Source organism: Phyllobates terribilis, unplaced genomic scaffold, assembly GCF_046119375.1.
Source record: "Phyllobates terribilis strain yellow unplaced genomic scaffold, ASM4611937v1 Scaffold_2__4_contigs__length_985480577, whole genome shotgun sequence".
Lineage (NCBI taxonomy): Eukaryota > Metazoa > Chordata > Amphibia > Anura > Dendrobatidae > Phyllobates > Phyllobates terribilis.
The window spans coordinates 240,085,858-240,110,681 of NW_027362762.1; the positions used below are offsets into that span (position 1 = coordinate 240,085,858).

The 24,824-nt window shown below is 42.5% G+C and overlaps 1 protein-coding gene across 1 annotated transcript in view; it reads left to right on the top strand.

The window, feature by feature from the left end:
- TDRD3 (tudor domain containing 3) overlaps positions 1 to 24,824 on the top strand; it is a 407,068-nt gene that overhangs the window by 293,730 nt on the left and 88,514 nt on the right. The window contains exon 11 of the mRNA XM_073663947.1: positions 23,954 to 24,795. Coding sequence (XP_073520048.1) covers positions 23,954 to 24,795 — 842 coding nt within the window. The remainder of the gene's footprint in view (positions 1 to 23,953; positions 24,796 to 24,824) is intronic.

Sequence of the window (24,824 nt, forward strand, 5' to 3'; positions counted from 1 at the left end):
TAAATACTGTCTGGCTGTGTTCCCTGTGAGATTAGTTTTGCCAGTCAATTTGTAGGAGTTTTGTCCCTAAACTATTATTGACACTCATGGCTGTGTGGGAAATATTCTGGCTGATAGATTTTTATGCCTTCTTAATGAAATGCAAACCTCTTTTACAGCTTAATAACCACATAAACTGCGAGCTGTGAGGCAAGGAAAATGTCAAAACTGATGAATATATCTCACTCTTCACTCACAGAGTTATATATGTACAATACCTGGAATATATATGTTACGTATATTTGCTGGAAGCTTTCATGTGTCGCTTAATCTAGACAAATGGAATAGATATATATCTGTATACTTCAGGGTAATGTTTTCTTTAAGCACCGCTGCGCATGACATTAACCCCCCGTACCCTAAAACTAACAGCTTTTTTAAGTGTTTTTTCATGCCACAAATGTTACTGAGCTGATAGTTACTGGTTTTAATTAAGAAATGGATAAAAAAGGCTGCACATTCCTATCTGGAGAAAGCGGCTGAGGAATACGGATACTAGCCAAAGCATTGCTCAAATCCGGAAACAATGCCCTAAACTGCCGTATGTGTGTGAGTGCGTGTATGTATGTATTGTAAGGCAGGGCTAGTCATTATCCTGGGGGATACTCGCTGCGCCGGGTCAATTGACGCACACCAGCCATGTTTCTCAATATTTCACAGTTCAGCAGTTTATTTTATTATCATAAACTGCTTGTCACACAGTCCATCTTAGTGGCTCACCGGCATATTACACACATAACATCCAGGAGCCCTTTAAATAGCAGACAGGCCCTCTTGGCTCCAGTTACATCCCTCAGCAAAGGCACTTATATTAATGTCCACATCAATGTCCACATCAAGCAGTGTTTTACCTTTGAGGGGTTGTAGCTGCTTCAGCCCGCTTTGTCCCGCCACCCCTGTGGCTCTAAGGCTCTCCAAACGTGGTCTCCAGCCCTTATCCTGTCCAAGGCCACTGGCATCTCTCACACACACAGATCCAGGCTCTGCCTTCCAGGACGCTTATTTTAGTAAGCCTCTGGCCCTCCAAGGCTTACTGGCATCGCTTATACCAAAGGGATCCAGGCTTCACCTTCCAGGAGTCCACCAGGCCTCTCACTCTCACGGTGTCCACACGGGAATAGGCCTCATGCCTTTCACACCCCTGTCTTAAAACTACCAGGGTTTTTATATCCATCCAGTACACACACACAGGACCTGAGCTGATGTCACAGTCATGTGTTCAGACCTTCTGTGTGCAAAAGGACCTGTGTGATGTCACAGTCATGTGACCAGTCACCTGAGGGGGAGGAAATAGCATAAACACACATACTGGATCATTACAGCAATGCCGCTGCACCAGAGTATGTGTATGTATATGTATGTATATATGTATGTATATATATATATATATATATATATATATATATATATATATATATATATAGGTTCCTCCTAATGCAGGACAATGCCAGACCTCATGTGGCTGGAGTGTGTCAGCAGTTCCTGCAAGACCAGATGAAGGCATTGAAGCTATGGACTGGCCCGCCCGTTCCCCAGACCTGAATCCGATTGAGCACATCTGGGACATCATGTCTTGCTCCATCCACCAACATCACGTTGCACCACAGACTGTACAGGAGTTGGCGGATGCTTTAGTCCTGGTCTGCGAGGAGATCCTACAGAAGACCATCCGCAACCTCATCAGGAGCATGCCCAGGCGTTGTAGGGAGGTCATACAGGCACGTGGAGGCCACACACAATACTGAGCCTCATTTTGACTTATTTTAAGGACATTACATCAAAGTTGAATCAGCCTGTAGTGTGTTTTTTCCACTTTAATTTTGGGGGTGACTCCAAATCCAGGCCTCCGTTGGTTAATAAATTTGATTTCCATTGATGATTTTTGTGTGATTTTGTTGTCAGCACATTCAACTTTGTACAGAACAAAGTATTCAATGAGAATATTTCATTCATTCTGATCTAGGATGTGTTATTTGAGTGTTTTTTGTTTTTTTTTGAGCAGTGTGTATATATATATACAGTACAGACCAAAAGTTTGGACACACCTTCTCATTTAAAGATTTTTCTATATTTTCATATGAAAATTGTACATTCACACTGAAGGCATCAAAACTATGAATTAACACATGTGGAATTATATACTTTACTAAAAAGTGTGAAACAACTGAAAATATGTCTTATATTCTAGGTTCTTCAAAGTAGCCACCTTTTGCTTTGATGACTGCTTTACACACTCTTGGCATTCTCTTGATCAGCTTCAAGAGGTAGTCACCGGAAATGGTCTTCCAACAATCTTGAAGGAGTTCTCAGAGATGCTTAGCACTTGTTGGCCCTTTTGCCTTCACTCTGCGGTCCAGCTCACCCCAAACCATCTCGATTGGGTTCAGGTCTGGTGACTGTGGAGGCCAGGTCATCTGGCGTAGCACCCTATCACTCTCTTTCTTGGTCAAATAGCCCTTACACAGCCTGGAGGTGTGTTTGGGGTCATTGTCCTGTTGAAAAATAAATGATGGTCCAACTAAACGCAAACCGGATGGAATAGCATTCCGCTGCAAGATGCTGTGGTAGCCATGCTGGTTCAGTATGCCTTCAATTTTGAATAAATCCCCAACAGCGTCACCAGCAAAGCACCCCCACACCATCACACCTCCTCCTCCATGCTTCACGGTGGGAACCAGGCATGTAGAGTCCATCCGTCCACCTTTTCTGCGTCGCACAAAGACACGGTGGTTGGAATCAAAGATCTCAAATTTGGACTCATCAGACCAAAGCACAGATTTCCACTGGTCTGATGTCCATTCCTTGTGTTCTTTAGCCCAAACAAGTCTCTTCTGCTTGTTGACTGTCCTTATCAGTGGTTTCCTAGCAGCTATTTTACCATGAAGGCCTGCTGCACAAAGTCTCCTCTTAACAGTTGTTGTAGAGATGTGTCTGCTGCTAGAATTCTGTGTGGCATTGACCTGGTCTCTAATCTGAGCTGCTGTTAACCTGCGATTTCTGAGGCTGGTGACTCGGATAAACTTATCCTCAGAAGCAAAGGTGACTCTTGGTCTTCCTTTCCTGGGGCGGTCCTCATGTGAGCCAGTTTCTTTGTAGCGCTTGATGGTTTTTGCAACTGCACTTGGGGACACTTTCAAAGTTTTCCCAATTTTTTGGACTGACTGACCTTCATTTCTTAAAGTAATGATGGCCACTCGTTTTTCTTTACTTAGCTGCTTTTTTCTTGCCATAATACAAATTCTAACAGTCTATTCAGTAGGACTATCAGCTCTGTATCCACCTGACTTCTGCATAACACAAATGATGGTCCTAACCCCATTTATAAGGCAAGAAATCCCACTTATTAAACTTGACAGGGCACACCTGTGAAGTGAAAACCATTTCCGGTGACTACCTCTTGAAGCTCATCAAGAGAATGCCAAGAGTGTGAAAAGCAGTTATCAAAGCAAAAGGTGGCTACTTTGAAGAACCTAGAATATAAGACATATTTTCAGTTGTTTCACTCTGTTTTGTTCTGTATATAATTCCACATGTGTTAATTCATAGTTTTGATGCCTTCAGTGTGAATGTACAATTTTCAAAGTCATGAAAATACAGAAAAATCTTTAAATGAGAAGGTGTGTCCAAACTTTTGGTCTGTGCTGTATATGTGTGTATATAATATATAATATATATATATATATATATATATATATGTGTATATATATAAAGCTATTGAACCCGTTCTATGCCCAGGTGGCGAGCATTTTTATTGGTATATGGTCTCCCATGCTGGTGTGTGCTGCCCCCATCCTGTCCCCACCATCTTATCCTGGTACGCATGGCACCCCTCATCCCCATCCTGGTATGCTTTGCACCCCTCATCCCCATCCTGGTATGCATGGCACCCCTCATCCCTATCCTGATATGCATGGCACCCCTCAGCCCCAATCCTAGTATGCATGGCACCCCTCATCCCTATCCTGGTATGCATGGCACCCCTCAGCCCCAATCCTAGTATGCATGGCACCCCTCACCCCCAATCCTGGTATTCATGGCACCTCTCACCCCCCAATCCTGGTATGCATGGCACCCCTCATCCCCAATCCTGGTATGCGTGGCACCCCTCACCCCCATCCTGGTATGCATGGCACCCCTCATCCCTATCCTAGTATGCATGGTACCCCATCCCTCATCCCTATCCTGGTATGTATGGTATCCCTCATCCTGGTATGCATGGTGCCCCATTCCTCATCCCCATCCTGGTTTGCATGGCTCCTCATCTGAATCCTGGTATGCATGGCCCCTCATCCGAATCCTGGTATGCATGGCCCCTCATCCCCAATCCCGGCATGCATGGCACCCCTCAACCCCAATCCCGGTATGCATGACATCCCTCATCCCCAATCCCGGTATGCATGGCGCCCCTCATCCCCAATCCCGGTATGCATGGCGCCCCTCATCCCCAATTCTGGTATGCATGGCTCCCCTCATCCCCAATCCTGGTATGCATGGCACCCCTCTTCCCCAATCCTGGTATGCATGGCACCCCTCTTCCCCAATCCTGGTATGCATGGCTCCCTCATCCAAAATCCTGATATGCATGGCACCCCTCATCCCCAATCCTGGTATGCATGGCTCCCTCATCCCCAATCCTGGTATGCATGATACCCCTCACCCCCCAATCCTGGTATGCATGGTCCCCTCACCCCCCAATCCTGGTATGTGTGGTACCCCTCACCCCCCAATCCTGGTATGTGTGGTACCCCTCACCCCCCAATCTTGGTATGCATGTTACCCCTCATCCCCAATCCTGGTATGCATGGTCCCCTCACCCCCCAATCCTGGTATGTGTGGTACCCCTCACCCCCCAAGCCTTGTATGCATGGTCCCCATACCCCCCAATCCTTGTATGCGTGGTCCCCCTCAACCCCCAATCCTGGTATGCGTGGTACCCCTCAGCCCCCAATCCTGGTATGCATGGTCCCCTCACCCCACAATCCTGGTATGTGTGGTATCCCTGACCTCCCAATCCTGGTATGTGTTGTACCCCTCACCCCCCAATCCTGGTATGCATGGTCCCCTCACCCCACAATCCTGATATATGCATGGTCCCCTCACCCAACAATCCTGGTATGTGTGCTACCCCCCCACACCCCCCCCCAATCCTGGTATGCATGGTACCCCTCATCCCTTTCACACTGTACACACATACAAAAAAAAATAAATAGTTATACTCGCCTTTCTTCTCTGTACTCCAGCACTGCTGCGTCCTGTTCTGCCGGAGGCCGGGGGAGGAGTGCGGCACCGGAGCACCGCGCTGTCCGGCGCCATTTTGCTGAAGACACACTGTAAATGTGTCTTCAGTAAAATGGCGCCGGATAGCGCTATGCGCACGCGCCGATCCGATGCCTCACTCCTGCCCCGGTCTCCGGCGAAGAGAGGCGCCGTGGCAACGCTCCTCCAGGTCAGGTAAGTATGCAAGTATGGCGCCGTAGATCGCGGTATGCGTTCAGTGCCTACGCATACCGCGATCTGCGTCGCCATACATCTCCTCTTACCTGTAACGGCTGGATGCCTGCTTCTGTCTGGAGCCAGACTGCGCGTCACGCATGTGGCAGTCTATCTAGGCTTCCGACAGAGGGACGCATCCCCGGTTATATTATAGATATATATGGCATTGTGAAAGTATTTGGCCCCCTTGAACTTTTCTACCTTTTGCCACATTTCTGGCTTCAAACATAAAGATATAAAATTCTAATTTTTGGGGGAAGAATCAACAACAAGTGGGACACAATCGTGAAGTGGAATGAAATTTATTGGATATTGTAAACTTTTTTAACAAATTAAAAACTGAAAAGTGGGGCGTGCAATATTATTCGGCCCCTTTTCTTTCAGTGCAGCAAACTCACTCCAGAAGTTGAGTGAGGATCTCTGAATGATCCAATGTTGTCCTAAATGACTGGTAATGATAAATAGAATCCACCTGTGTGTAATCAAATCTCCGTATAAATGCACCTGCTCTGTGATAGTCTCAGGGTTCTGTTTCAAGTGCAGAGAGCATCATGAAGACCAAGGAACACACCAGGCAGGTCCGAGATACTGTTGTGGCGAAGTTTAAAGCCAAGCCAGATTTGGATACAAAAAGATTTCCCAAGTTTTAAACATCTCAAGGAGCACTGTGCAAGCGATCATATTGAAATGGAAGGAGTATCAGACCACTGCAAATCTACCAAGACCCGGCCTTCCCTCTAAACTTTCATCTCAAACGAGGAGAAGACTGATCAGAGATGCAGCCAAAAGGCCCATGATCACTCTGGATGAACTGCAGAGATCTACAGCTGAGGTGGGAGAGTCTGTCCATAGGACAACAATCAGTCGTACACTGCACAAATCTGGCCTTTAAGGAAGAGTGGCAAGAAGAAAGCCATTTCTCAAAGATATCCATAAAAAGTCTCGTTTGAAGTTTGTCACAAGCCACCTGGGAGACACACCAAACATGTGGAATAAAGTACTCTGGTCAGATGAAACCAAAATCGAACTTTTTGGCCACAATGCAAAACGATATGTTTGGCGTAAAAGCAACACAGCTCATCACCCTCAAAACACCATCCCCACTGTCAAACATGGTGGTGTCAGCATCATGATTTTGGCCTGCTTTTCTTCAGCAGGGACAGGGAAGATGGTTAAAATTGATGAGAAGTTGGACAGAGCCAAATACAGGACCATTCTGGAAGAAAACCTGTTGAAGTCTGCAAAAGACCTGAGACTGGGACGGAAATTTATCTTCTTTCAAGACAATGATCCCAAACATAAAGCAAAATCTACAATGGAATGGTTCAAAAATAAATGTATCCAGGTGTTACAATGGCCAAGTCAAAGTCCAGACCTGAATCCAATCGAGAATCTGTGGAAAGAGCTGAAAGCTGCTGTTCACAAACGCTCTCCATCCAACCTCACTGAGCTCGAGCGGTTTTGCAATCAAGAATGGGCAAGAATTTCAGCCTCTCGATGTGCAAAACTGATAGAGACATACGCCAAGCGACTTGCAGCTGTAATCGCAGCAAAAGGTGGCGCTATAAAGTATTAACTCAAGGGGGACGAATAATATTGCACGCCCCACTTTTCAGTTTTTAATTTGTTAAAAAAGTTTAAAGTATCCAATAAATTTTGTTCCACTTCACGATTGTGTCCCACTTGTTGTTGATTCTTCCCCCAAAAATTAGAATTTTATGTCTTTATGTTTGAAGCCAGAAATGTGGCAAAAGGTAGAAAAGTTCAAGGGGGCCAAATACTTTCACAATGCACTGTGTATATGTATGTATGTATATATATATATATATATATGTGTGTATATATATATTATTAATATAATATGAGTGTGTGTATATCTGGAGAGGGTTATCACATATATATGCTAAAATGAAGTCGATAACCGAGTGATCAACCACAATCTAAAATTAAGGAGAGATTTAGTTCTGCCACGGTCAATACACAAAGTATCACAGGAATTCACACTTTGGGTTAAATATGCTGAGGCCAATCCAACAAATCATATCTATATTGCATGAGGTCTGTGATGACTTAGACATTGGGAGAGAAATGTCAAAACTCAGGATGAGGAGGAAATACTGTGCATAGGAACCATATTTTTAGAGGACTTTAAAAAATATATATATTTTGAGTTATAGAGACTAGTTGAAAATGTTGTGCAGTGGAGGTCTGAACCCTGAAAGCACCACCAATCGCTAATACAAAGGGAAAGAAGTGTGCCCCTTTTTCCACTAATTCTAAATATGGACTCCACTGACTTTCTGTTGTGCCTATCTTCATTTTTAGATGAGGATTTCTGATTCTTAATTTTAGACAACTGAATCTCTGCACCAGGCCCACTCTGATGAAAAATGTATGGCCTCATTGTGCATTGTAATAACCCCTAGTGTCTATGGTATACCTGGCTTTTTTCTCACTACTTTCCCAAACATAGTCTTCTCAGCAGTTTACAACTATGTGGTGTTCCAGACCACTGACTATATGAACAAATTTGTAGTTTTTGCTGGCATATTAACAAGTGATTAATGTCTGATGATAGTGGTCTGTGACAGCCTGCCAGCAATCAGAATTGTTTCACCTATTCTGTGGATAGATGATATAAGTCACTAGTGGCACTCCAACAGGCTAGTGAAGGCTGTAGACCAAGAGCGACCGCTGATAGGCAGCAGCACTTGTGTGACATAAAAATGTCATGAGATCAGTGGAGGTGGGGACAGCACTTAGAGCAGAGGAGAGAAACCAGTCTGCGTGGTATGTCTGTATTGGGAACATTCAAAAGGAGTTGCCAAATAGTGTATAGCCCTGTCAACATCCAATATTGATCAACCACGAGGCCCAGGGTTAACATTTGCTTCCACTACTGACCAGCCTTGCACAGCCACAATTGTAAGTTAAAATGTGGGCTGGGCAGAGCTGGTAACTGGTCAGAAATCAAAGATAATTGATGGCCCAGCAGCCCCATATTTACTGGAGACTGCTTATCACGACTGGTCATCCAGGTTAATGGCACTAATACAGAGGATGTAGAGGTGCCTTTGTGCTTACAGCATCAGGTCCCATTGACTGGGAGTAAAGCGCACTGTTACTGGCTCTGGTACCATAACTACACACTAGAAGTAGTGAAGAAGTAATAATACACATGAACATTATTACATTCTTCATTTATTAACCCCCCTACATATCACCCATATATGTAAATAAATACACATATTGTAATAGGACCAGGGAAAATTGTTTGGTGTACATTTCCCAAGATTCCTGTCTTATACTGTGTAAATCACACTTGTCAAACTCCGTCCCATGGCCCAAATCTGGCCTGAAGGGTGATTATATTTGACCCCCAACACCAGAACCCCCACCCCTATGTGGGGCCAATATACTGTTTGGAGGACTATGTTGGGCCCATTCTACTTTATGCAGGACTATGTGGGGCCCATTATTCTGTGTGTAGGACTATGTGGGGCCCATTATTCTGTATGGAGGACTATGTGGGGCCCATTATTATGTATGCAGGACTATTTGGGGCCCATTATTCTGTATGCAGGACTATGTGGGGCCCACTATTATGTATGCAGGACTATGTGGGGCTATTATTCTGTATGGAGGATTATGTGGGGCCATTATTCTGTATGGAGGACTATGTGAGGCCATTATACTGTATGCAGGACTATGTGGGCCCATTGTACTGTATGCAGGACTATGTGGGGCCATTGTACTGTATGCAGGACTATGTGGGGCCACTATTCTGTATGGAGGACTATGTGGGGCCATTATACTGTTTGGAGGACTATGTGGGCCCATTGTACTGTATGCAGGACTATGTGGGGCTATTGTACTGTATGCAGGACTATGTGGGGCCATTATTCTGTATGGAGGACTATGTTGGGCCCATTATTCTGTATAGAGGACTATGTGAGGCCCTTATTCTGTATGGAGGACTATGTGGGGCCCATTATTCTGTATGGAGGACTATGTTGGGCCCATTATTCTGTATAGAGGACTATGTGAGGCCCATTATTCTGTATGGAGGACTATGTGGGGCCCATTATTCTGTATGGAGGACTATGTTGGGTCCATTATTCTGTATAAAGGACTATGTGAGGCCCATTATTCTGTATGGAGGACTATGTTGGGCCCATTATTCTGTATAGAGGACTATGTGAGGCCCTTATTCTGTATGGAGGACTATGTGGGGCCCATTAGAGTCATTCCATGTCAAGTGGACCAGTGGTCCCCACTCGACCTTCTCCGTTTTTGTTGAAAATTTATAAGGATGTACATGTATGTTTGAAAAGAGGTTCTGTAAATTTTTAGGGCCAGATCTCAAATACTTTGGGCACTGTTGACCTTTCACTGGAGGTTCCACCAAGCCTGCGGCTTCAGCTATGAGGATTTTGCAAACTTTGGCACATAGCCATTAGAGTTCTATACTGGCTATGATGCTGAAATTTGGCATACTAGCTCAACTTTTGCTGCTAAACACGATAAAATTATTACCGGCTATGACAAAACAATATTTCGGCCGCAATTTTGTGTCAAAGTAGCTTGTAAAACGCGTTGCATAAAATTTATGCCAAACTTTGCCCATATATAACTCAAGACCAAAAACCAATTGTAACTGGTGCTTTGCCCTGTACACCAAACATCTACATGACTTGACTTTGCATTGCTGCAATATCACGGTCAAACCATATGTATTTGTGGAAATATTCACACCCACATATGATGAAAAACTTAAAAATAGGTAAAATTCGTTTTTTTTAGGTCAAATTTCTCAAAAAGGGTACCCCTAAAATATATTAATTCTGATATCTTAGAAAGAGCACATTTTTCTCTACACGGATCATTGTTTTTTTTTTTTGAATCTCTCAGTTTAAGAAAAGAAAAATGCCACTGAACATGGTGTTATTTATTAATAAGCAATGAATGGTAACTGCACTATTCAAACCCTTGCGTTGGTCCATGGTGGTTATACCACAACCAATTCCCTAAGAATTGGTATTATAATCCTATTAAGAATTGTAATAATGCTGTCTTTCGAGAATTGGCAGCCCCATCGCCTAGGAGCCATGGCCGATAGCCGTGCAAGGCCAGCCGCGGGCGGTCTCTTTATCGCAGGTTCTGAAGCCTGAGGGTGGGTGTCTTTGCCTAGGATCCCAAGCCTAATATTGGGTATCTTTTGTTTGTTCCCAAGCCATAATGTTCAGTCTAAGTGGTCTGGAATTGTTGCTGAATTTGCAACATAATCGGTTCAGAGAAGCTGTATTGTCGGCCCATTGCTGTTGCAGCTGGTGCTGGAATTATTGCAATGATTGACTGCTCGGGAATCCAGCATGTATCATTTCTCACAGGCCAGTGAAAGAAGCTAGCTGGTCCATGAGGATGCATAAAATTTATTAATGCATCATGGTCGTCGACTGAAATTTCAGAAATATTTCCAATCCACCAGTTCCTATCGTAAATGCAGGCAATGTATTGCCCTGGCTGGAGGTTTGCAATTGGCACAAAAGGCATTTCTGATCTGACAGATCTATCTACATGGGCAATGAAAGATGATGGGTCATTTGACACCCTTGAAATGCGAATCTTTTTGTCATCAATTGGCACAAACTGGTGATTTTCTCTTGTTCCAGCAATTGTATGTCTATCTTTGAACCTTTCCTCTTGAACTACCCGTATTTCGTCAATTTTTTCTTTTGGAACAAAAAAAAAATTTGATTCCATGCAGTTGCTCGTTGCAAAAGTTGAATAAATCCACCGGGGTCAGTATTTGGTTTTCAGTTGGGCGTTGAAGACTGGCATGAGCTGCCAACCTCTTTGCTGTCCCTCCAGTCCCATCACAGGGCGACTTTCCATGACTGGTACCAAAAAAATTCCATTCAGCGCTGATAATGAAATCAGAATTGTGGTGGCACAAGTTGAGAAAATTTTTGAAATTTTTGTACTGGGCTGCAGATCCATCGCTGAAGTAGTGGATATGACGAATCCCATAGATGAGAGTCTTGAGATACTCCAAAATTACTGTTAAGAAAGTGTGGACTGCAACTGTGTCATGTCGTGAGCAATCACTGATTATGCACAAGCTGATGTTCTGCGCAGCTTCACCATTTAACTCCTTGAAGTAAATTACAAATGGGTGTACTGTAGCTTGACTATTTTCCCAGTGGAAACCTTGAATGGCATCTTGAACAATAAATGAGTAATTTTCAGCAAAGTCCATAAGGATCCCAAGCTCTCCAGGTCTTAGATTTTCCTTCAGCGATTTCAAATAGCTACTTTGATGCTTGGCGATGTAGTGATGGCTACAAAGTTTAGAAATTTTCAAAACCAATTCTTCAATAGTCAGTTGTTTGGTATCAAGCGTGTCTCGATCAGTGTGAATCCATTGTTTGAACTCAATAATATCTTCAGGGTCACTGTTGACAAACACATTGACTAGAAATTCTTTTAAAACTTCAGGACCCGGACATTTATCACAACGGCCAAGCATACAGTCCTTGGATTCAATTCCACAGACCATTTTGCATATGAGCTCTTTGTAGTCATCATTGATTGGGCATGCTGCAAGCATTAGTTTGACATTTTGATGAATGGTACATACACAAACGGAATGTGTTCCAGTAGATCCAACGGTTACGCACCACATTGGCCGAAGCTCACAAAACTTGGAAAATCCAATTTCAGGGCCATTCCGATCCCGATAGGCAACAAACATTTCCCTCATATTGCTCAGTAATAGTCGCTTTTGCATCTGCTTTTTTTCTCCTGCTATTCGCACTGATACATAGTCTTTTTTACCAGGGCACATTCGACTGAATTCATCATCTCAAAAAATGCCTGCACCTTTTTCTTCACTTCCTCAGAAACTTTCTTGCCACACTTGATTCTAGGTAAGGCTAAGATCTCATGTTCACATTTAAGCTTTCGAGCTTGTTTGACCATTCGTTCAGAGACACCGAATTCGTCTGATATAGCCTTAATGGACCAACTTTTAGGTGCCAATGTCAAGATTTGGACCTTTTCTGCCCGACTGGACACCTGCAGCTTTTGCTTCAAATCTGCCAAAAGGTGATTGTAATCCAGACACATTTTGCACTGTGCTGTTTTTGTTTGCTCAATGTCTTTCGGCTCAAGCCCTCCAATTGAAGCAATCTTGCTAGAAAATGCATTTTGTACCTGGCTTATCTTTCTCCTTGCATATCCAAGTGAATCCCGCTGGCTTACCCGTGGATATTTCAGAGGAGAGATGCCAATGGATGTGAAGCTTGAATTTAGACTTTCAGGAGAACATTCCATTCCATCTGGATCTGATTCAGAGGAAACTGGATCAGCTGATTTTTTCCTGTTCGCAAATTATTTTCGACATGATGCACACATCTTCTGGCCAGGCTTCACATCATTCTTTGTAAATTCGTTCAACTGGTTAGCTGCTAACAAATTGATAGCTCGCAAATTCTTTTTGGTGTTATGACCTTTCTTCCCAAAAGGATTGCAACACGATTTTTGCAAATGCTCATATTTGGTCAAGAATGAAGCTTCATGGTGTAAACAGATTTGTGAATGTTCGTCAAAATTTAGTCCCACTCGTCGACGCAGCAATTTCTGTTCATCCAATCCAAAGCTTGTAAACAATTTCAACTCATCCCTGCTATGGGTGAATGTCTTAAGGTGGCACTTCGAATTGTTCGCAAGGCCGATAGAGCACTGGGCTGATTCTTCATCAATTTCATTCTCCATCGCTAAAAAATAAATAATATATGCATTAAAATGTAACAATAGTCAATAACTTTTCATAAATAAAGAGGTTTATAGGTTTTTGACTATAATAGACATTGCTAGCAACAATACAACTCTGTAACATGTGATAAGAATCTGAAAATCAAACACAAAATCAATGCATTACGCGCATAAATAACACCAGGTTCAGTGGCGTTTTTCTTTTCTTAAACTGAGAGACTCCAAAAAAGGAAACAATGATCATTGTAGAGAAAAATGTGCTCTTTCTATTGATATCAGAATTAATATATTTTAGGGGTACCCTTTTTGAGAAATTTGACCTAAAAATAGTTAAAATTCTTTTTTTTTAAGTTTTTCATCATATGTGGGTGTGAATATTTCCACAAATACATATGGTTTGACCGTGATATTGCAGCAATGCAAAGTCATGTAGATGTTTGGTGTACAGGGCAAAGCACCAGTTACTATTGGTTTTTAGTCTTTAGTTATATATGGGCAAAGTTTGGCATAAATTTTATGCAACGCGTTTTACAAGCTACTTTGACACAAAATTGCGGCCGAAATATTGTTTTGTCATAGCCGATAATAATTTTATCGTGTTTAGCAGCAAAAGTTGAGCTAGTATGCAAAATTTCAGCATCATAGCCAATATAGAACTCTAATGGCTATGTGCCAAAGTTTGCAAAATCCTCTTAGCTGAAGCCGCAGGCTTGGTGGAACCTCCAGTGAAAGTTCAACAGTGCCCAAAGTATTTGAGATCTGGCCCTAAAAATTTACAGAACCTCTTTTCAAACATACATGTACATCCTTATAAATTTTCAACAAAATCGGAGAAGGTCGAGTGGGGACAATTTTTAAAACTGGTCCACTTGATGTGGAATGACCCATTATTCTGTATGGAGGACTATGTTGGGTCCATTATTCTGTATAGAGGACTGTGTGGGGCCCATTATTCTGTATGGAGGACTATGTGGGGCCCATTATTCTGTATGGAGGACTATGTGGGGCCCATTATACTGTATGGAGGACTATGTGGGGCCCATCATACTGTATGGAGGACTATGTGGGGCCCATTATACTGTATGGAGGACTATGTGGGGCCCATTATACTGTATGGAGGACTATGTGGGGCCCATTATACTGTATGGAGGACTATGTGGGGCCCATTATACTGTATGGAGGACTATGTGGGGCCCATTATACTGTATGGAGGGCTATGTGGGGCCCATTATTCTGTATGGAGGACTATTGTGGGGACATTATTCTGTATGGAGGACTATTGTGGGGACATTATTCTGTATGGAGGACTATGTGGGGACATTATTCTGTATGGAGGACTGTATGGGGACATTATTCTGTATGGAGGACTATTGTGGGGCTATTATTCTGTATGGAGGACTATTGTGGGGACATTATTCTGTATGGAGGACTATTGTGGGGACATTATTCTGTATGGAAGACTATGTGGGGACATTATTCTGTATGGAGGACTATTGTGGGGCTATTATTCTGTATGGAGGACTATTGTGGGGACATTATTCTGTATGGAGGACTATTGTGGGGACATTATTCTGTATGGAGGACTATGTGGGGCCATTATTCTGTATGGAGGACTATGTGGGGCCCATTATTCTGTATGGAGGACTATGTAGGGCCCATTATTCTGTATGGAGGACTATGTGGGGCCCATTATTCTGTATGGAGGACTATGTGGGGTCCATTATTCTATATAGAGGACTATGTGGGGCCCATTATTCTATATAGAGGACTATGTGGGGCCCATTATTTTGTATAGAGGACTATGTGGGTCCCATTATTTTGTATGCAGGACTGTGTAGGGTTCAGTATACTGGTTGGCCCGCGGCTTTGTCTAAGTTTTTCATTTTGGCCCTCTGTGTTTTAAGTTTGACATCCCTGGTGTAAATAAACCAACCAGGCAGTTTGATAGCTGGAATCTGTGTATTATCCCTGCTGCATTTGGCCACTCCAGGTATTTGTGAAAGCTAATCACCTATAATGCACTGGTATGGTGTAAAAGGCCAGAGAGTCCAGAAGCTCCTGGCTCCCTGTGCTCCTGGGAAATTGCTGTGAGTAGCCAATAAAACTGAATGTGCAAGTTGCATCAAACTTTTCTGGTCTGAACTGTTTCTTGGAGTGTCTGCAGTGCACATCTGACCCAGGAGTCAAAAATCAGGTTTCAGCTCTCTACAGCCTACCATTCTAGAGTTATTCGCAAAAAAAATGGAACACCAACACAAATATCAGTAACACACAAAGTTTTTAACCACACAAAAAGCAAACCGGTAAACCAAATACACCATGTACTGTGCAGTGCACAACCTATGCGGCTCATGCTACCGCTAGGGAATATTGTTGAGGGATGTAGTGTACTTGGTCTGTATAATGGCTATGCTAACCAGTCATTTCTGTGTTTAGTTCAGGCTAACGTAGATTATTGGCATTGTAGGAATAGCTGTATTTGTTTTAGTGTAGCAGACTTTCTGTACTGGTCTACAATCATTGCAACTTCCCCGTTTCCAGAAATAGACTGAACAAACATTAAGCTGCAAAGAACTAAAGACAATGTCATAGTGCCGAACTGCACACATATGACATCCTCAAATAGTAGTTTATTCCCAGCATTAATGGCCCTTTCAGAGAAAATTGTCCTGTGTTCTGATATAGACAACTTAAGTGATTTGTTTCCGGGAACGTAAGAATAGATGAACAATCTGTACCAGAAATTCACCTGAAAGCTGGTAATGGCCTATAATGACTTTTTATACCAGTGTTTCATTTTTTTGTTCTGTTGAACCTAAAGTGTAAAGACCATAAACTATAGTTACCAGGAAAGGTTTTTATGCTGCGCTGATAGAAGTTAGGAAAAATGGGCAAGTGTAAGGATCTAATCGTAGACCTGGGCAACACTGATGGCTAGACTACATCAGAGCATCTCCAAAATGGCAGGTTTTATGGAGCTATTTCTGGTATGCATTCATCAGTACCAACCAAAGACCTAGCCAAGGCTTATTGATATGTGTGTGGGACAAGGACTTGTCTGTCTGGTCCAATCCCACAGTGCTGTAGCAAAAAATAAAAAGCTGAAAAGATTAATGCCAGCTGCGATATAATGGTGTCGCTACACATATCGCAGCTGGTTGCGTTTGGGACCACATAGTCTTACATTGCGTGATATGGTTGATATATATATATGGGTATGTGCACACGATCCGGACAAGCAGCGTTCCAAAGCTCTGCGTTCTATTGAACACAGGTGAAATCCGCTTGTGTTCATTGAACCATGTGGATTCACTGCATTCAATACATTATACTGATCAGATTTCTCTTGCGGAGACTAGCGACTCCACAAGAGAAATTGACATGCTGCTTTCTTGAAAGACTGCACAACATGTCAGTTACCACGGGTGATCCGCAGGCACAGATGCACGCAGAGTGGACATGAGATTTCTACAAATCCCATCCACTATGCTGTAACATCTGGCGGCTGCGGGTTTGACGTTGCATAAGCACGCAGCATCAAACCCGCAGCAGCTCCCGATCGTGTGCACATACCCTATGTGTGTTGGGAGGAAGAGCTGTCAGCCTGCAAGCGTTCCTCCAGCAGCTGTTGAATGTGATTTGTAGCAACTAATGTATCATTGCTGGCTCTTTGCTGGTTCTTGCATACACATACAAATTTGTTTGCACAAACTGCTCAGACTTGCAGTAGTCAATTTCCATCAAATTTCTTATATTTTACTCTCTTCCTGTCACGTGTCGTACGTCTACGTAACACATAGGGCATGGGTGTTTGGAGCAGGTTCAGGAGCTGAGACTACATAATACCTGTGCCCACTGGACAGGCCTCTGGCCTGGAGTATCTATAACACATACATACTCTTCGGTCCTGGCTCAGAAACTGACAAGTCCTCCCAGCGCACAGTGCATTCGCTGGGCCGATTCATACGTCTGCAGAGTGACTGCAGACATCCATTTGGAACGGACAACCCCTTTAAAATCTAATTTTTTTTTTTTTTTTAGGTCCTTCATATCTGGCCAATCATTCCATTTTTGTGCTTGTATTTTTTCCTCACATTCTTCCTAGAGCCATAACTGTTTTTCCATCAATAAAGCCATATGAGGACTTCATAATACATGGCGACCTGACCCTGGATGTGCCCGTGCGTCCATTGTTGGGAGAGGTATGCAAATATTACGGTAAATAGCTGAAAAAAAACATAAACATTCAAAAAATCTCTTTTTTACCCCATTTAAAAATTAAGACACAAAAAAATTAAAAAAAAATGTGTTCTGTATTCTTATGGATGCAAAAGTCAAATTTAGTAAACTATAAAATTATTTAATACATTTTTTTTGGGTGGGACACTGTAAAATCAAAAAAAATTAAAACTTCAGAATTGCTTTTTTATTTGCTGCATCTCCGTCCAAAAATGCAATAAAAAGCAATCAAAATGTACCCCAAATTGTTATTTATAAAGAGGTTATCTAAAACAAATAAGCCCTCACATATAGTGAATATTAACAAAACCCTGTTAAAACGAAAAAAAAAAAATACTGCCAAGAATAATAATTTAAAAACTTTTTCCACCTTCAGTGCACCCATAATCTGTATTGGTCCATTGCGAAGCAAACTGAAATCATTTTGAAGGGAAAAATAAAAATAACAAAACTTAAAGGGGTTTTCCCACTAACAAAAGTTCATTTTAAAAATTGTCTGTGTCTGACCGTGTACGGAACATACCACATCTCCTGGGCAGGGGGGGAAGAGAGAGAGTATAAAGACATTACAGCAGGGGATCGCAGAGAATTCATTTTGTGAGGTAAAACATTGTTTAAAAACAGGGAATGAAATGTTTTACCTCACACAATGAATCCTCTGTGATCCCCTGCTGTAATGTCTGTATGGTCTTTTGCTTCTTCTCCTGCCCAGGAGATGTGGTATGATCAGACACAGCCTATTTTTAAAATGAACTTTTGTTCATGGGAAAACCCCTTTACATAATGTGATTGCATAAATGTGAACATCTAATATATATAATCGTCTTATCCCGTCTGTCTGTCCTTCTGTCCAGGAAATCCTGCGTCGCTGATTGGTCCAGCCGTGGCCAATCAGCGACGCGGGATTTCAGAAAAAGATGGCGGCCGTCAGCGGCTCATCTGCTGCACGGAGGTCAGCGGCGATGCAGCCGGGAGATGACCGGCGCTAGCCTAATTTAAACACCGCTCTGCTGATTGGTCGCGGTCGCCGGCCGCGACCAATCAGCATTACTGGCACCAAATTTAAACACTGCTTTGCTGATTGGTCGCGGTCGCCGGCTGCGACCAGTCAGCGATTTTGGCGCCAAATTTAAACACCGCTTTGCTGATTGGTCGCAGTCGCCGGCCAGACCAATCTGCATTATTGGCACCAAATTTAAACACCGTTCTGCTGATTGGTCTGGTGCCAAATTTAAACACCTCTTTGCTGATTGGTCGTGGTCGCCGACCGGGCGCAATCAGCGATATTGCCGCCAAATTTAAACACCGCTCTTCTGATTGCGCCCGGTCGGCCGCATACATATTCTAGAATACCCGATGCGTTAGAATCGGGCCACCATCTAGTTCTCTTATAATTGGGGTGTGGCTGTTCTTAGAATTAGCCAATCATATTTAAACTTGTATTAATAGTAGCCAGTGAACAGCTGCCATCATTTACAGTGATTCTGATTTATCCCATATAAAGTTTAGCTATTCTAGTAGGATTTTCATTGGTTCGTAAACAGCTTACAACACAGCAAAAGGATCCCATTGATGAAAGCCATCAGTCAGGAGAAGGGTTCAAAAAAGTTCTAAAGCGTTGAACGTAGTGTGGAATAGTGATGAGCGAGTATGAATTGTTAACCTTTTTGGCGAGCACGCTCGAGTATTTGCGGCATGCTTGGCATCGATCAAAGTGTCGCCGCGGTTGCATTTGTCACATCTGTTATACACTTGTGACACATGCAGGGAATGCCTATTTGTTTGTTCTTTATTTTCATTTTTCCGTCTGAAAAGATGTCAGTTTGTTTTTCAAATAAATTGTACATACTATGGTTAACATTAAAGATGGAAAATGTTCTGAAATGATTCTGATTGGCATGATTTTTTTTCTTTTTTTTTTGTACATGACAAAAATCTGGCATTTTAACAAGTAATTACATGGATGAAAAAATAGTGGTAATTTTCCCGACTATAATAAGAAACAAACAAGCCAAAAACTATAAGCTTAGTATCGCCGTAATTGTACTAATCTGGTGAATCATATTGCCTGGTCATTTTTACTGCAAAATGAATACTGTAAAAACAAAACCCTTGAAAGCAAATGTGGAATTGAAGAGGTTTGTTTTGCCATATCACAGTGACGCGCCCCCTGGGCCAGTGCTGTAGGGGATACCCGGAGCCGGATCTCGATGGGGGTAGTAGTCCTTGTGGCGGTGACCCGGTCTGTGCCCAGGGTGTCAAACTAAGTGGCAGTCTATGGCAGTAGATGTTAACTTGATTGTCGACTACGCCACCCGTTGAGTGCGGCTTTGAAGCCGCCACTGCAGAGCAGTCCACTGAGGCCGGTGGTATATGTGCAGCAGTGATGGTATAACCCCCAACGGGAGGGGTATGGCCTCAGGGCAGCAGGTGTAGATGATGGGGGTTGTGATGATGCAGAAAGAAGATTCAGAGTCAGGAGATGCAGTTCAGGGTTTTTACTTACTGGTGTTCTCTTGGTCACTCTGGCCTTGAGTGACCACCCGAGCCGTGCTGCGTCCACCAGGTCCTGGACTCGGCCAACCCCCAGGCAATTCCGGAGCGTGGTCCTGAGCTCCTTTCTGACTCTCCCTTCCTCTGGCCGTTCCCACCAGGGATCCACTTTTGGCCGGCTCCCTCGGGTCTCTTGGTGGTCAAGCCTCCTCTGGGCTCCCTGACCCTATACTCGGTGTGCCTTTCTAGTGGATTTGGTGAGGGTCGTGGCAGATCCTGACCACGACCTCCGGTTCCTGGCTAAGGTTCGTTTTGGGCCTCCGCCAGCTTGGGATCCGGTACCCTTGTCCGCCAACCCTTCACCCTTCTGTCCTTATTCTGGGATCTTGGGGTTCCTTCTTGTTTCCTCTCTGGGTCCTTCTCACTCCTCTCTCTCTCTCTGCAGGCTCTGCTCTGGAGCTGGGCCCAGTCGGAGCCACAGCTCCCTGTCAGCCCTCCTGGCTGAGCTCCTCTGCTCTGCTCCTCAGGCTAAACTCTGACCCTGTCCTAAGATGGTGCCCACCTTATATACTCCCTCTATGTGTGAGCTCAGGTGACCAGCACCCAATGAGCTCCTATCTTTACCCAGACTACTCCCCCTATCTGCCCCTACACTACTGGGATGTTCCACCCCCCTCCCACTCCAGCCAGGGACAGACGCTGTCGTACCTGCACATAAACTGGTGGGAGTACCGTAGATCTGTCCCCCGGAAATGGGATGTATGTAGTGCATGCAGCCTACTAGCTCAGTTCCACACTCCATCCTTACCCGGGAGTGGAATACCACACCTCTGGCTTGAGGTGTAATACCCCTGTAGCAGCCGAGTCCTCAGGGTGCTACAACAGCACATGGGATTTTTTTTCACAGTTTTTCAGTACATTACATGGTAAAATGAATGGTGTTTTTCAAAACTAGTACTCCTCTCGCAGAAATCAAGCCCTACTATGCCTATGACAATGGAAAATAGATGAGGCTCTTTGAAAGGAGAAAACAAAATGAAGGAGCAAAATTGAATATGTGCTATGGCTTCAAACCAATACTGAAAAAAACAATGATTTCCGGGTGCTGCTACAGAGTGAATACAAGGGTGTATGTCCTCTGGATCTTTATTCATACCTTGCTATGGCGAAAACAGTGCAGAATTCTACAGTATGCTATCCAGTAAGTATAGCCAATGCATGATAGAAACATGATTTACTGGATTATATTCTTTTGTTGATAATATGGATTATCAATACCTCATGGATCCTCCAAAAATTCTGTGGCTTATAGCAAAGAAACCTCCAGTGAAATCTTTATGCCATGATAGGCAAAGCTGAAGGAGGCCGTTTAAGTGAGAAAACCTTGTAAGCGGGTTAAGGAATGGTGAAAGAAATATTGCACAAATCCAAGTGTGAATAGAAAAAAAAATTGTAAAATGGCTTTGTTGCATTAAACCGCTTCTAGCTACCGTGTAGGTATACTAAACATTTCTGTTGCTAAATATCTGGGTGTTACTGTATATGCTTCTTTTAAATGCACATAATAAGGACAATTGTTATAGATGGCATTTGTTGACTCATTCTTTCAAAACCTTTATGTAAATCCTTAAATAAATAAATCAGACAGTTCAATTGGCAGGCAGGGAAAGAAATAAACTACCAGTACTCAGAGAAAATTAGCAGAAACACTTAGAAGGTGTGACTGGCATTGGCAGCTCTGAGTCCAGTTAAATATCCTTGTACTGACTGTCTGGTTAAGATTCAGATTCACTGTGTCCAACGCAGAAAGCTGTAATTGACTTTAATATGTGTTTTCTATCATAAAAACAACAACAAATATATTTTATTGCACTTTTTTTGTATCTTGTCATCTTCATGAACTGTATATAATAGACCACTTCCACAAATTGTGCTGTATAAATCAATATTCCCTAACCATACGCATAACCATTATTGAGTCTGATACAGTACTTCTCCAAAATTAGAAGGTTAAAGGGAATTTGCCATCAAGTATTTGCTACCTCATCTAAGAGCAGCATAATATAGGGGAAGAGACCCTAATTTCAAGGATGTGTCACTTACTTAGCTGTTTGCTGTCATTTTGATACATTCACTGTTTTATCTGCTGCAGATCTGTCAGTTCTCTGAATACTGAGCTCTGTATAAACCCACCCACCACTGATTGGCAGCTTCCTACCCATTTATAGTGTACACTGAAGGCTATCAATCCATGTTGGGGGTGGGATTATACAGAGCTCATGAATATATTTGACTACCTGGTTTACTAGTTCACTATTGATAATCTCCTGCTGATAAAACAGTGATTTTATCAAATTTACAGCAAGCAGCCCAGTAAGTGACACATCACCATAATCAATGTCTCTACATTATGCTGTTCTCAGATTAGGTGGCAAAAACCTGGTAGCAGATTCCCTTTAACATATCAGTACCTTTCTTAATCGAAAATACATATGTTGGCCATCATATAGGAAATATGTACATTCCAGAAACGAGATTGTGTTCAAGAGTAGACAGTGCTCCTTGTGTTGGGGTACTGTTGGGTCGTTCATCTGTATTGCCCTTGGAACATTATTTGTCAACTGAGTTTGTATTTTTTTGTACTCATTTCATGTCTGAGTATTGGGATGTTGTGATATTCCCTTGGTGATGATGATTCATTGTAACTTTTGTACATAGCTTCATGCCTGTTATTTCTCACTAGGGATTATAATCTTTGACTATCAAATGTTGGTGTTTTGCAATACACTTCTATTCAGTCCTGACCAACATCTTGGTTATGGATTTTTAATATTTTTTTAATGATCTTTGGCCTTTAATGCTAAAATATGTGTGTTTTAGATTAATAAAGTTCTATAAAGTTTCAGCCCTGGAGTGGTGTCACTAATGTAAGTTCCCTGCCGCTAGTATTATACTTACCGGCCACTGTATTCAGCTGTTCACAGCACTGCTCCCATTCCGCCATCTTGTGACCACAACTTCCGACTGACCCCGAGTCAGCGGTAATGATCACAAGAGTCTTTGAGAGCCTCATTCTGGCCTCCTTCTGGCTCCAATAGGCTTACATTGAGTAGTTACCTCGAGTTCGCCCATCAAACACTGGAGTGATCAAGCAGATCACGATCTACAAAAGACGTGAAGCATTGATAAGATGAAGATGACTGCTGATAAGTACATTACTAGGGGCAGGGTACTTAGATTAGATCCAGCGGTAAAAAAAAACAAAAAAACATTAGTGCTGATTTAATACACTTCTTGTTATAATTTCTACTTATATTTTACAATACGCCCTTTGGATAGGTACCGTAAATGTGTGTATGTCCTATCCGTATTTGTATAATTTGGGTGTCTTCACTTTCTAGACTTTTTTTTTATTCATTTACGAAGAATCCTTTAGGATAAAATCCTTGTGGGACCATTACTGAGTAAGCCATAATAATTATATTAAATACTTTTATTGACCTTTTCTAAGAAGCATCCACAACTGTTTATCCAGATCTTCTCTCTTTTGATGCCCCACATCATAAAGAAGTAGAAGCACATTATACATCTGCCTGATTTGTAAGCAAATTACATTTTGCTTAGTCAACTAACAGTGCTTCATGCCTTCAAATGTTTCTTGGGATTGCCTACGTTGAGGTAAGCGTCATGATGCATTGGTTCCATTGTCAGTCCTTTAGTTAAGGTTCAGTTGACCTTTGCATCTGATAGTTTGCTTTTCCTTTAGCTGTATCTAGCAGTTATGGTGATTTTTCTTTATCCCTTTAATTTGGTAACAAGTATACATTAATCTTACATTGTCGGTTTCCCATTTTGTGTTAAGGAGAAAACCTATTTCAAAATTTTTATTTCACCACAAGTTTACTTCTTGCAGACAACAAGCTACAAACTCAACCTCAAAGCCAAGGACAACACAGAGTTCAATATGTAGAGCAAAATGGAGTGAAGGATTACAACCAGTCTCGTCAGTTTTCTAGAAATGATACTAGAGGCCCAAGGAATGAAAAGCCCCCTCGTTTTCAAAGAGACGTACTTTCTTCTAGACAATTTGAAGGTAATGGGCCACCAAGAAGTCGAGGACCAGAAAAACACAGTTCCGAGCCATGGTTAGAAGACAGGAGTAAGTGCGAAAGAGGATATCAAAGGAATGATCGATTAAAAGATTTTTCACATTCTTCCTCTAGTTACCAAAATGATGGTGCATTTAAAAAAAGAGATAATACTATGCAATGTAGGACCATAAAAGGTCCTAACCTCCTTGATACAAGAGAGGACACCAGCGTTCAGAATAATAATACAGAGGTTGTCCAGCAAAAACGTGGTAGAAGAGAAGACCAAAGACACAATTCAGAATTCTATATTGACAGGAGACCACGGACAAGTAACAGTGAACCATACACTAATTTACCAAATGAGAAATCTATTGGTGCCAATATGGACTCCTCAAACTACCATGCAACATTAATAAAAGAAGGTGCTAATGATTTACCAAATGGAGAACTTGAGCAGAAGGGACGAAGAATGGGTCCCATAAAACCAATAGGATCAAGCCTGAATTCGACACAAGAGGATAGAAATAAGATGATGTTATATACAAATAACTCTAAAAAGAGATCTGGACCGATAAAACAAGAGCGAATTCTGGATAACGTCTACCCCATCTTCAGCTGGAGACCAGGGGATGAGTGTTTAGCTCTTTACTGGGAAGATAACAAGGTATGATATTCAGACATATTTATACATTA